Raw genomic sequence first — 15156 nt, 5'->3', positions numbered from 1 at the left:
TTTATATACAATGACAATAAAGAATCTATATTCTTATCACATAACCTCTCCTTTCCTCTTTCTCTCTATCCTTACGCTTTTCCTTCTTTGTGAATTGCTTGACATGACCCATCTGAAGCCACTTTAATAAAACAGCTACGGGAAAATGGTAAAATGTCATCTCACGTAGATGAAATGATGCACTGCTGTAGAGTTTGAGGGAAATATCTGTCTAAATATCAATAGCCAAAGTAATATTTTAGTATCAGTTCTTCAAAGTGAAAGAGCCAAAGCTCAGGCCCTGACTTACCATTTTGAAATGATGTTCGTTAAAAATTAGTTTTTAAGTTATTTCGTTATACAGCTCCAGCAGTAGTAGTAGCCTTGCTATATAACGACACACTGTAGATGATACACAGATACAATACAAACTGACCTTAATTTAAAGGGCCAAATCAATACCATAGAAATTGTTCAGTAACTACCTGAATATAGAGCTGTTGTAAGAAAAAAAATTTAATGAAATGACTGACTAACCATATGTTGATGTAGCAGGTGTGGGGAAGGCTATGTTTAATTTGACCGCTAAAACTCAAAACACTGAACATCAAATGATTCAGATGATTTCAGTCAAAAATAAATAAATAAAACATTATTAGGCCTGAGCATGAAACATGGAAGGACCCTATCACTCGAAAATGGAGTCACAAGAGCAGTTCTGTACTTACAGGTACACTTTTGAAGAATGTTCCCTCAAAGGTACAATATTGATCTTTAAGAGGCCAGAAGTGCACCTTTTGACTTACAGAAAGAGTACAATGTGGTCTAAAACATAAATGTACTGTCAGCGAGGGGTATATAATTGGCTCTCTAAAGGGTACCATCCCAGCGACAAGCATGTGTACCCTTTTAAGTACACACCCAGACCTCTATATTTTGAGTGTGGGGTAGGTTTATTTGTCACATTACAACAGGTTGTAGAGTGGAATTAAGTTTGTGAATCCCTTCTGCTTCGTAGCAGACAATATACAGTAATACAAAAGCAATAACAAAATGGTAAATATAAATAAACTATATTCAATGGAGCAGTGCTGAGGATGAATTTGAGTTTAAAGGTCTGACAGCTTGGTGGGAAAAGCTGCTCTGCAGTCTAGTTGTGTGGAAACAGAAACTCCTATATCTCTTCCAAGATGGCAGCAGGGTGAACAGGCTGTAGCTGGTGTGGGTAATGTCGTTTAATATCCTTTGGGCTCCGCGTAGGCACCTTTTCTCTTGTAGAAACTGAAGGAATTATTCTTTTTTATTATTATTTCCCCAAATCAATTGCATTGTTGGCACCCTAAAGGTGCTCAAAAACTCACAAACTCACTTTGCACACACATCAGAGGTAGGAAAAATGTATGTGTCATATTGGTCTGACATAAGCGCCCTCTAAAGAGTGGCATGTTTCACCGAAATGTACAAAATGTTTATGGCACATGTATGTCCAGACCTACAAAAAAGCCTCTTGGTGCAATGCCCTAAACCCAACAGGAAGTCAGCCATTTTCAGTTACTACATAATTTAAGTTTATTTACAGGCTCCAAACTTTAACAAACTCCACCTATAGAATTAATCTGATCAACTTCACATTTTCAGAGTGCATTCTAAACACATCGATGATGCTATGTTATGAAGCTTGTGAGTTTCTGTTTAATGCTGTGTCCATGGCATGGCGTCGAAGTTTAATGGTTCACCATTAAACAGGACGTTCAGAGCAAACATATGGCAAAAGGAATAATTATAATTCTGCCTACTTTGAACAATTTTGACCCATACTGGTTTAGTTTTCATCCACACCCCATCTGTAAATCCTCCCCTCTGTTTATCCTATGCAAGGAATATGCTCACAACTGGCTTCTCCTCCAGGTCTAGCACAGATTAGCAGGCGAACTCTGAACTATGGCTGTACTGGCTACGCACCCAGGGGAGGTCAAGAACTGTCACTGATCTCTGTCCCATTGTGTGGCCAGTACAGACTCATGCAGCATGGTGCAACAAAGCACACAAAGCACCTAACCCAGAAAACACATCCAGCTAACACAGCCGAGTTTGACCTCTTTGTGACAGCGGCTAATGTGTTACAACAGTCCTCTGGCCTATGACCCTAATTTGCTATGCCTGAACACACTAGTCTAGTAGCTACTGTACTACTACAGTGATATTGTTCATACAACACTCCACAAAAAGAAATTAACACTCTTTGCCCTTGTTAAGACGTTTTTTAAACAATCATTATCACAAAAGTGATGCATCGTAAGATGTTCCTTGGCTGTGGGGCTGATAGGACTCAGTCACAAACACAGGAATCCTCTACAGCTAAGTGATTTTTTGTACAACAGATGTGATTAATGAAATTCTTAAATGAATGATGACAGATAAATGGCGTGTTTATAAACTAGTCTTGCCCACCCACAGTAAGCAGGATGTCATCAAATTAAAACTGTCTTGGATAAGTTTGCCTCTGGGTTTTTTCATTAACCCATCCTTACCCTAACTACCCAACACTTGAAAAATGCAAAGGGGCAAATACTGTATGTTACAGAGTAGCAAATCAGTGACAGTATAGCAATTTAGCCCAATAGTATAGTCTAGTTAGCACCAGATAATTTTATTTTCTCTAAATTGCTGATGCTAAAAGAACCACATTTTGTATGAGTTACTAGGTACTTCATAATTTCTTTGGATTTAAAGAAGAAAACAGTGTTTGGAGAAAACCTACACAAAACATGGCCAGCAATAGACAACAAGGGTTTTCTTGCTGTGAGGTGACAGTATGAGGTGACATGCCACAAATTATTTCTATGAATTCATACTCACCTTGACTGCTACAGACATACTCATATCACTATAAACGAAAGAAGACTGATGAGGCTCTGCCAACTCACAAGCTGCAGTAAGTTTGATATTAAGCCATATAAAGATCACACTGAATCACAACAACTGTGCATAATTGAATTATATTAAACATATACACATATGAATAATAAATATCTATGAGAAGCCAACATAGGCTAAGATTCAATACCATTATTTACTTGCAATTGATATGAATAACTAATATTCTTCAAAAGAAGTGAATTTAAAAATCAAAAATATAGAAATATAAAATCTAATCTGTATGCACTTCAGTTCAGTGGCTTTAATTGCACTTGCATTTTATTAAAGATCACAGTAGCTTCAAACACTTTGTCTGAACTGCTTTACCCACAATGACATGCTTAGAATTCCTGGTTTGCAGAATTACATGTATCAGTTTAATTACATTGCGTCTGTGTCAGTCATGGATCGACATTTAGCTTGCCTTGTTCTTTTTAGGGTATTTATATAATTTTGCCTGAAGACGACAAGTGTGTCAACCACTTGCTTTCTAAAGCAACATACATTCAGGAAGAGTGCAGAGGAAGAAAGACAGTGAGATGTAGGTATACACTTCAGTGAGTCAATTTAAAACAAAAAAAAAACACCCAAATCTATGAATAAAATGAATGCTAAAAGCCTTTGGATGTAGACTGTATATGTGTGGAAGACATTACTCAACCCATTGCCAAATGTATGAATTGAATACAATCCTGTTGTGTACATTTATAGAATAGTCTTTTCAAAGTGACTGCACATTTTCTAGTGACCTTTTATTGTGGCCAGCCTAAGGCACACCTGTGCAATACCCATGCTGTCTGATCAGCATCTTGATATGCCACACCTGTGAGGTGGATGGAATATCTCGGCAATACAGAAGTGCTCACTTACACAGATTTTGACAGATTTGTGAACAATATTTGAGAGAAATAGGCCTTTTGCGTACATAGAGAAAGTTTTAGATCTTTGAGATCAGCTCATGATAAATGGGGGCAAAAACAAAAGTGTTGTGTTTATAATTTTGTTCAGTTTATATTTCAATTATATAATGGATCAGTCAAATGTAGAATTCAAATAGACCTGTAGCAAGATTTTTCTCGTCATTTTGTTTTTCACCAGTTGGTGAATGAGAGAAAAATACACAGTGAAAAATACACCATGTTTGTGTTTGTATATTAAAGTTAAAAATAACAGAGGTGAAAAGTGTCACTCTGTGAAATAAGGAGCACAATACTGTGAGAAGAAGAAAAAAGAAAAGGAGGAAGAGAAGAAAACAGGGTCTTGAATCAAAGCCAATCACTTCAAGGGCCTGAACTTGGCCACTGAATTCTTTGAAAAATGTTCCTATACACACAGGGAGGAGAAAAGAGTGCCGGTAAAAAAGAAAAGGAGGAAGGGGGGTAAAGAAACAGACTGAGGGGTGAGGAAAAATAAAATTGATGAAGCAATGAATGTGAAGTTATAAGGGGAAAAAAACGGGTGGGTGGAGTTATAGCCTCCACACCCAAATGACCTGTTTCCAAATAATAAGCAAGAAAAAAAGGTTTAAGTCCCTGAGAACAAGAGCAGTTTTCACACACTAGCACACAAAGAGAAGGACCGGCTCAGAGATGAGAGGGTTGGCCACATTGTACTGCCCCACTTAAATCTTACTTTCAATTCACTAAATGTGTTATTTGACTTGGCAAAGGAGCTGGTATGTCCCATGGAGCAGCAGGGAGTCTTACCAGGACTTTGCCAAGTTTGCTGCAGCCCTGCTGAACAGCCTTCGCCTTGGCTAGCTAGTGACCTTAGACTTAGTGGGTGGTTTGACTCAGTGGTGAAGAAAGAAGGTGGAGGGGGGAGGGGGTGGTGGTGTAGCTTGGAGAGAGGGAAAAAAAAAAAAAAATAAGCATAACCTCTACTGGTTGAAGCTCAGCTATTAATTTTAAAACTCCTCGTGAGCCATTACAGCACACCGAGAAGGAATAATAGAAAATGAAAGAAAAGGTTTAAAGGAAAAAAGAAAGAGCAAGATATTTTTTCCTAACATAGACTGAGAGGAAAGAGAGAGACCGTATCAAACACTCAGAAGTCCATGCTACAGTAGTTAACACTGGCCTGACCTGGCCCAGGGATCTGTCGGTATAATGTGACTAGAAGGAATGGAAAATATTTTTTGTTTGCCTTGTGAATGATGGAAATGAAGACCATGAGAACAACCCAGTAGTATATAGTGTTTTGTGAAACCAAAATAATGCAAAGTTATTAGAGAAGTGGAAAAATCCAATAAAACCTCTCAGTGATTGGCCTAAGCCAGAAAACCTATTATTTCACTTCTCAAGACAATAAATCAGTGGTTATTATGGGGACATGTCAACTGAAATGAATTTCTAAACTCATAAGCTATACGTTCAACACAAGCAATTAAAGTTGGATACAGTTGATCCCGCATTTGGCTTTAAGATACGCAAACAAACTGCTTCAGCTAAATAAAACATGGCTTTACATTTTTGAGATAGGTGCCAAACCCATTAAAAACACTACACTTTCCATTTTGTACAGTGCAGGTCTTCAGTTTTCTGAAGTCAATGCCTAACTTTGACCATAGCTTTCCATTAAATAAAAGATGAGGAGATCATCTGTTGTTTCATTTACAGCATGGTTTAGTATGAGGTCAGGAGTACATAAAAACACTCACTATAAGGCCTGCAATTAAACCTGACGTTCTATGTTAATGGATCTGTTTGCACACAGTGTTTGCCAAGGATTCACGCCACTACGTTTGAGAGGTCCAGACTCAGGGGAGGACAACTCACGACAACCCTTAAAAAGGAGCCATCCATGGTTGCCAACATGATAAACCTGTAGGGAGGAGCCCCAGACACCCAGCCTCATCAAACACTCATCCTCAAACACAAGGCTTACCATCTTAAATTCACAGGAATTTGAAAGATGAGGCACTCCACACCATCCTCCCCGTGGCCCACATTGGGAAAATAAAAGAAGTGAAACAACTGAGACAGAGAGAGATGTTGTGAGGAGGACAGGAAGAGAGGATGAGGAATTATGCCAGGGTCTGAAGATTCATTTTGAGGTTGGATTTAGAGAAATGGTGTCTGGCAGCATGCGCAGGGTCATGCCCTGCAGGCCTGGAGCTCGAGCAGCCATCTTGGCAGTGACTCCTTTGGTGCAGAAAGGGAGGGGGTGCTTTACAAGATACATCAGTCTGCTGGGACCCACCATTTCCTCTTTCCCACTGTTGAGCTAATGCAGCTTCTATTTTTCCTTCATACAGTTTATCTTTGATCAGAAATATATTGCTCAGTCGACAAGCAGTGTAAACATCCACATAATTTGGAGCAGAAATCATCACTTCCTGTAGTTATATTTACTATTAGCACGATGATACTCAGATGGGAATTGGTAATCAAGGCATCAAATGGTGTATCCCGTCCCCCCACAAGGACAGAAAGCTCCCTTCTCTTCCTTCCCATACTTGTGAAGATTTTTGGAATGTAAAAGGATCAACCTTGGATTCAGTCTTTTTCAATAAACAAGCGAATTCAAATCGTAGTGACATTTTTCACTCTCTCCCTCTTTTTCTTTGTCTCTCTCTCACATTCACATATATCACACACATACACAGTGCACCCCCCTTTTAGAAGGCCTCCTACATGGGAAAAGTAGACAAGCCATGAAAGGCATACAGTGTAGATCCAGCCGATAAGCTGACCAATTGGCTTCATTTATCAAGGAAAACCTTTGCTCAAATGTAATCCCTGTGTGTGATGGAAAGCCATCTGACAACTCTATCCCATCCATGTCTATGTGGTTCTTGGCGCGGTCAACTTGCAGAAACCCTAGTAGTGTTATTACAGATCTTTAGTGGCCTACAACAGGACATTAGTTAAAACAAATATGTAAATCTGGGTAAGAAAGAGACTGGGGGGAGAGTCTGAATGATGTATGCCAGATAAAACTATGTCTAGGAAGACAGAAAGGACCTTAACTGTCTTCACCCTGCAAAACCCTGTTGGATGTGAAAAATTAAGAAAACCAGTGGCTGATCAAAGAGATGCAGAGACAGTAAATAAAACCCATCTGGAATGGGTGGCTGTCTCTCTTCTGTACAAGCTGAAACCCAATACTCATATCAGATCTGAATGCATTGCAGCGATAATAGCTGAATATTCATTTTGGTGCAAGCGGAAGACAAACATTCCCGTCCTTAATGACATCTCCTGGGAGGAAGTTCATTACACAAGGTTGTTATGCAACAAAACCCTGTCACTTTGAGAGGTCAGAGGAGGTTCATACTGCTAACATTAGCGCAAAACCCAATGGCAACTATGTTACTGACACTTCCTGCATGAACTAACAACTGTAAAAGAAATGGGATGCAAGTAACTCCAGGTAGACATGATAAGACTTCACTATACTGGCCTACTTAAAATTTCCAGCATCAACAGCATCATGGCAACACATTAAGACGTTATGTATGTTCAAGCCGAAAAGGTGCAGCAGCATGAGGTTGGGCCGATAGTCGATGCCATCATCCATCGACGATGGCTGACAGATGGTCGATGGTTGAGCAGGCACCGTGATTGTGAAACCCCGCCCCCTGGCAAAAATATATTTTTTTCACATAATAACGCCATGTGAAAGCAGGTTTTAATCACCACGAACATTATTATTATCAATTTTAAATATGCTTGCACCTTCCTCGGAATTCTCTTCTCCCCACACTCAGAAGGCACATACAAGAGGCCTACACCTCAGTCTACTCCACTTTCTCCATCAGCAGCACATTTTATAAAGTTGCCTAAAAGATACATAACTCATCTTTTTTCCATATTTTCCCACCCATGATCCGTTCTCACGGCAGCAGGTGAGCCGCTTGTGGGCTGCTTAATGACGCAGCCTATCAAACATCCTTAAACATCTGCACCCTGTGTTCCATGCTGCTTTAGCTGGTCCGTGCTTGTAAAATTTCCACTGCAACTTGTAACGTCATGGGCTACCAAGTTTTTAACCGAGTAAAGTCTGTTCGAGTGAACACATGCACATAAGACGACCGCTATCCCCCCGCGCGTGTCCCCGATGCCATCGTCCATCCCGATGTTTCAATGTAGAAATCGTCCAATGGAAATTTTGTAGACACCGCCCAACCCTATAGCAGCATGTCAGCAGATTGTCTTACGGTTTGGTTCAATACACAAGGTTCAGGTCACCATATTAACCTATTTTGTCTTTAAAGAAGGATGTACGAAAAATATCTTGTCTGAAGTGGTATTCTTAGCAATTTGAATTTTGGAGATCAGAAGAACACTGCTGTAACATTTTATTCTGAAAAGAAAAAACAAACAACCTGGCGCTGGTTGTCTCTAGGTAATGCTTTATCTGTTCTGTTCAGACTGTAAATTAACAGCCTTTCTGCCATGTGTGCTAAACACTATGTCAATGCAACAAATCACATGACTTCCTGTCTGCTAGAAGAATGATGAAATTTCAACACTTTTACCCAGGAAACACTACTTTACAACAGCAAAAGTAAAATGTTTCATGAACTGGCAGAGTGTCTTTCACAAGACGCAACAAACATATTGAAGCTTGTTACTTTACCGAGAAGTTGATCTTAAAAAGTGAAAGAAAATTTTCTAACTTTGTAAGTCTTTAAACTTTAATTATTGTCATATGCTTCAGGTAGTTGTGTTTTGTATTTGTTTATGTATATGTGCACTAAACATGCAAATCTGTGTTTGAAGAACACACTGGATGGCATAAATATGAACAGAAAATGACAGGAATAAATGAGCAAAAAATTCTAATAAGGCTTGTCGAAGCATCTCACACAGTAACAGGCATGTGTACTGTATGTATTACTGATGGAGGGTGCATGTGTGTGTACTGTATCTGTGTGTATGTCTGTGGGAAAACACTGTAGCTGTAGTTGCATACTGCTGTGTGCACTGATTGATGGTTGCTGTCCATGCAGGCCTACATTTCTGAGTGGATTTGGAGTCATAGCACATGAGCAAACACAAGATGGAAGACTGTGGAACTCTCCACTACAAAGAATAGCAAGACTGTCTGCACCACATACACACACTGCACACCACACCCACAGATCCACTTCCCCACCTCCAGCGCTTGAAGATCTACCTGCCAGCTGCTGCCAGTCGCAGGGAAAGATGGGCTTTGTTGGTTTTGTGAAGCCCACCGACAAGACCCCCCTGGAGACTGCAGGTCTCTAGCAGCACAAGCCTCAGCCTTATCCACTCCGCCGCACAGGCAATCTGTTTTCTATATTGCCAGCCTGTATCACTGTACTATGCACTATAGAACAGCAATTGAGCAGGAAATTAAGTTAGGGGATCGGTATTTGGCGGAGGAGAACGAGCTGGTGTGGTCTTCCCTCTCCACATACAAGGATCATTAAATATCACATGAGTTCCTTGATAAATTTCCTCTTCTCCTCTCTCTGCTGTTCCCATCAACTTACTCCTCCTCTTCATCCTCTCTTCTGTCTCTTTTCTTTCTTCCTCAATTTCCCTCTCATCATCTGCCCGTTTCTGTCTCGTCTTGCTGTATTTGTAGAGTGTATGAAACAAAACATCCTAATGGATGTTTGAACAGCTTGAGATGTGTCGGCCTGGGAACTACCTCCCTGTGACAAGGAGCTCTGGCAGGGAATTGAGACCATTACAAGTGGAAAAAATAGGGGACGTATTTCTTTCTTTTCCTCTTTGTTTATTTCTTTTCCTCTGTCTGGGTCCTTCTTCTCTGTAGTCCCTCTTCCGTCTCTGTCTATTTTCTCTCATTATTTCTCTGTACATACAAACAAAACACACAGTCTAAGTTTTTTTTGGATTAGCAGATGGGAAGGATTCATTTTTTGCCTTGTTGTCTTTCCTCCTCTTCTTTCTCTCTGTCCTCTTCTGCCTTTCTCCTATACTTACCCTTAACTGTTGTCAATGAGTAACTGTGTGCGCTCGTGCGTGTGTGTGTGTGTGCGCTTGCGAGTGTAAGATCTCCGTGAGGAAAAAGGAGAGGGAGCGAGCTAGGTCAGGACGTCACTATTCAAATCTGTAATAACTTTACTTTCATTTGAGCAGTGGCAGTTCTGGTGAGACGAATGAACATCAGCGTGCACACACACATCTTTTTTTTTTTTACTCCTGTGTGAATTCTTGGTTTTATTTTCTAGCACAAAAGTGGACTTTTTGTTTCTTTTATTAACTTCTTAATCATAAACCTCATTATTAAATGAATAATTAACTTATATTTCAAATTACTTTTAGGTTAATTTTGGGTATTAAAATGCCCCAGATCTCAATTAATGAAATGTATATTCATAGAAGACATTGATTCCATTGCCTCCTCTTCACACTTTCGAGTGGACTTCAGTGGGCCGCAGCGCATTTTGTGCTGAATACATTAATACAACTCTGTGAATTTTTATTGTTAATGTTTAAATGCTACTATCAAATTACTTTAAATTATTTGTATTTAATTGTTTCTTATTATTTAATGAACTCAAAATATTGTCCTCACGTAAAGATGTGACTCATATGGAAACGTAATGAGTTTCTTGCTCATAATAATAAAAGACATTGGCTTTTCTGCCTCCATCCAGAAAGACAGCGGCAGACACAGAAAGATACTCGCAAGGACAAAGAGCTCTTAGTGCTACAATCTAAGGTCAATCAGTAGGTGTTGACAGTTAAATTAACAGGTGCTACAAGTACCACTACATTTGGCTTCTGATTGTGTAACAATGAACAGATAGACCAATACACTGTGAGACAGATAATCAAATAAATCAATATCTATAAATAAGCAAACATAAAGAAAAAATATATATTGCTCTGGAGAAAGATTTATGACCCTCATTGGCCACATGGAACACACACACAGCATTCAAGGCTGTGCAGTGGTCAAGTTAGTGGGAGGCAGTCAGAGAGATAAGGATGCCAAACAGGTCTAAATCCCTCCTGAAGCGGTCTTGATGGACAGACAGGCCACCATTAACAATGCGGTGGCTTGTGAGAGCAGCAGCTGATGGAAAGATACCCTGGCATTTGCTGCGTTAAGAAGTGGCCCTTAAAGATTTCACACTTCCAATTTCTTTGAATTATCTGCCATCTCCAGCCTGTCACTCAGCCTGACAATCTCAGATTCATGCTCACTGAGGCACCAGGCTGGTTATTGACAAAGCAATCTGCCGTGATACAGCAAAGCCTGATAAAACATTAGTCAAACAACATGAAGTACAACTCTAGACCCACCTCACGCATGGTTGGATGCCTCAACTGTTCGTTAGCCCTTTTTTTCTTTAAATACATTTGTATTCATGTCTAATAAAATACACTGTGAACACAATATACTGAGTATGGGTTTAGTGTATAATCCTGGTGTTTTCAGGATGAAATGTGTACTTGTGCCATTCATCAATGATTTGGTGTGACTTGAAACTTTGTGGCAATGTAGCAGAGAATCTCTATCATGTGTCGCCATTTGCTAGATTGTAACATCCAGAGCCAAATGGATTTGTTAAGGTCCACCTAAGGCAGCGATGACATCCAATGCTGTTTTGACACTGAACAGACTGCTTATCAGATCTTTAATGGTTTGATTCGCTTGCAGCTCCAGACAGGCCATGATAGAAATATCACAACATCCCCATTACCCTCAGCATTCAGTACATAGTGCACAGCCTGTGCTTTCTATGAATTATTAAAAGCAGACAGATTACGCTGCAAGGCTGGAAGTCTAGAGGCATGCTACAGATGCTGCTGAGCAAAACGGTAACATCAGAAGTGTGTTTTTGTTTTTTTTTTTTTTTTTTTTTTTTTTTTCAGATCTGCATCAGAGAGAGTGGCCATTTGGATAGGCGTATGGCTACGAGGAAAAGAAAGAGGAAATAGTGGTAGGGGTTTGGACATGTGTGTGTGTCTGTGCATGTGATGGGGGTGAAGGGTATAGTGTCAGGGCTTGTCTGACATGTGGCCTGGTGGGTTGGGTGGATGGTTGGTTTGCTGGCTAGATGGCTGGTTGGGTGTAGCCCAGCTTGAGCCTGGCAACTCTCTCTCTCTCTCTCTCTTTCCCTGGAGTGACGGGCTGAGACATTAAGACAGGCGTTTTAATTAACTGTGCCACTCTTCCACCTGCTGCCCTCAATATGCTCTGGCCCAGGCAAGCTGTCTCTCATACCACTGAGTCTCTTTCTCTCTTTTTGCTGCATCTTTCCCATTTCGCTATCATTTGTCTACTCTTTCCCGTTCTTTCTCTTCTTTTCTTTCCAATTTTCAAATCTCACCCTCCATCACTCCGACTTGCTCTCCCTAACCTCTCGTTTCTATCCCCTGTGCATCCCCCCGCAGTTTGACCCTAATAAATGAAGACTCATACCGATATACGGCGATCCCAGGCTCATATGACAGAATTAGCCAATTTCTTTTTTTGAACTTGGAGAGAATTAATTTCTACATGTGTCCTGTTCTACTGACCCTCTAACTACCCCTCGCCCATCCCATACACACACATACAGTGTGCACACACACTCTCATGCTCTTCAAATCTATCTGGTAATTCAGTTCTGCCCGACACTCATCAGGCTATTCATTAAGGCCTGATTGAAGATGGATATTTCTGTTCCCTCATGACAGAATGGAGCTAGGGATCAAACTGGGGACATTACAGGATTTAGGAGAGCAATTGTAACACACAGCAGCTTCGTGTGTGTCTGTACACTTGGACATGTGTGTGAATGCGTGCTCATAAATGTTTGTATTAATATGTGTAAATGTATGCCAGGCCATTTAAGAATCTCATTTAGTGCTGTGACTCCTATAGTTTAATCATTTAGATCATAAATTTAGAATTAATTCAAACAGAACGGAGCAACAAATGATCCACTTTTAGCACTATACTTAAATTGTATTACACTTTTAATGGGGTTAATAATAGACGGCATTAGCAACACAGGAAAACGACTCTACAAAGTGTTGTATTAAAAGGATTAATGTCCTCCCTTCAGAATTAAAGCCAGGTCTTGAAGATACAGCTAAAACTAACAAATGGCCTAGCACTGGCTCCACGATGGGGCCTCAGTCGCAGCCATACTACAGTAAGAAGACAGCAACTGGGGCCAATATATCAGCCAGGCAGACAGAGAGCATTCATCTGCTGTGTGAGGAGAAGTGACTTTGAAGTTCTCCACAGTGAGGTGAAAGAGCAGCCATGGCCTCAACCTCTGTGTTTATGTAGCCGCACTAGCCCTGGGAGAGCTCTAAATGAATGATGTGGATAGATGGACACCACAGCTAAAAGCACACACTCACGCGTCTGTGTGAGGGCCAAGACACACACCAAGGATTTACGCATACTTTATGTTGAGGTCATGGACATGTCTGCGTGTACGGAACATGCAAGCATGTACTCTGTCTCTATGTACTAGAAAAATGCATATAACAGCAGGCAGAAGGTACTGTTGGATTTAATGAATGTAGAAAATGGTTGTATTGCACCGTATTACACTCACAGGTTTCAAACATAAGCAGAGACTAACCTGTTAGAAGCAGGCTATGCCAACATCCTCCAGCAATGTCTCTCACTGCCGAGCTTGATAGCGTCACTTCCTCTGGGAACAGGATGTTCCTCTTTATGTTCCCACATGCCCGTCCACAGCCCCACTGAAACAACCTGCCGTCACCTGCATGTCATCCAATGGGTAAATTAATAGTTTTCCATTTGAGAAAAGAAGTAATGATGTAATCAGCAGATTATTTCTGCAAATGATTTCAATGTCATTTCCAAAATCGCATTCTAAAATAAATGTAGTACACAAAGGTACTTTCACAATATGACATTTATATGATAAAATAAACTGACTGACTGACACTGTGTAGTTCCTTTATTAATTATAAAGCATAGCACGGGCCTCCAACGCCCTGCAGCTCATCTTGCATCTCTGTCAACCACACCTCTAGTAGCATGTTGTCCTTGTTGTGCTGCTGCTGCATGGGGCCTCTGGTGATAAATTATGGATGCAATGCAAAAGCTGTAAAATTTGTTGTATCTTCCATTATCTTCATGTTAAAGGCCACAAAAGCTCTTCAGTGAAGTCAGCCATTAAGAAATGACAGGTATTGCTATCAGCCTTCTTTATAGCCTATTACCTGCAATGACAGCAGCTGCTGCTGCACCACTGTACGGCCTATCACATTATTTGCAGCTAAAGTCAGCTACTGTGTCATTTCGCCTCATTTTCTTGACAGTGCTATCATAAATCCATTGGGCTGCAGGGGAAACTGTCGACTACCTCGATTATCTTCATAGCCTGAATGAATTCTGAAATGTATGTAACAGGCAATGACTGTTATGGATCAGGAGCCAGGGCCATATTCTCACTAACTCTCTCTCCCTCCTTGTCTCTCTCTCAGGTGATGTGCCAATCGAGGGCTTAAGGGCTCTGATATTCGCATAAAATTGAGTAAAATGGGTGAACTTTGAAGCACACAGTGACAGCTCATGACTAGTGACGTCAGCTCCCTACATAAAGATATTGTCCAGCTGAATCTGGCATATTTGGTGAAGGGTCAATGATACGATCCACTTCTTAGCATATTCAATAAAGAGAGGTGAGTGGTACAGGACATACACACTGTAACATGGGGGAAAAAAGCAAATATTTGAATCCTTATCTATTTGATGCTGATATGACACTTGAATGTTGTGTATCATAGCAGTCCTGCACAGTGCATTGCTGTACCTGTCAGGGCAAGATTGTGGTTTGAACCACAGGTGACCTTCGACACATGGTGCACACACTCCACAAAGCGAGGGACGACCACATTTTCATTAGACCCACAGCCTATTTGTCCATAATCATTCTGCCTGTAGGGAGAAAAGTATAAACAGATAATTAAAAACATAATTAATTACCTGCGGGCATCACCTTCATACTTTTTTATCACATCTCTTATTACATCTAAGGTACATACAACACAATTTCATAGCATGAATATTTCCATTTCTATATGGTAAAATAAATAATGAAATCAATTAAACTATTGCAGTGAGCAGCTTCCACTGGGGACTGTGGAACATATGCGCTTCCTCCCATTTCGCCGAATCCTCTTTGTGACAATAACGAGACACAGCCCTATCAGAAGTGAAACACCTCACTAACTAATTAGACTCTCAGGCTGCAGTCTGACAAAATAAAAAGAGAAAAGTGCTTGAAGGAAGACTTGCTCTCCCGCAATTTGCATCTGCCACTTTTTACTGCATCTG

General features: G+C 40.4%; 1 protein-coding gene across 3 annotated transcripts in view; it reads right to left on the bottom strand.

Moving 5' to 3' along the window:
* Positions 1 to 15156, bottom strand: part of LOC123960804 (probable E3 ubiquitin-protein ligase HERC2) — a 313987-nt gene that overhangs the window by 178334 nt on the left and 120497 nt on the right. For all 3 annotated transcript variants that reach the window (XM_046035766.1, XM_046035765.1, XM_046035764.1), the window contains 2 exons: positions 14633 to 14757; positions 13430 to 13573 (listed from right to left, as the gene is read on the bottom strand). In XM_046035766.1, the coding sequence (XP_045891722.1) occupies positions 13430 to 13573; positions 14633 to 14757 (269 nt within the window). The remainder of the gene's footprint in view (positions 1 to 13429; positions 13574 to 14632; positions 14758 to 15156) is intronic.

Source organism: Micropterus dolomieu, linkage group LG21 (genome assembly GCF_021292245.1).
Source record: "Micropterus dolomieu isolate WLL.071019.BEF.003 ecotype Adirondacks linkage group LG21, ASM2129224v1, whole genome shotgun sequence".
NCBI lineage: Eukaryota > Metazoa > Chordata > Actinopteri > Centrarchiformes > Centrarchidae > Micropterus > Micropterus dolomieu.
The sequence above is the reverse complement of the archived record's forward strand: the minus strand, read 5'-3'. Positions and strand labels throughout refer to the sequence as shown.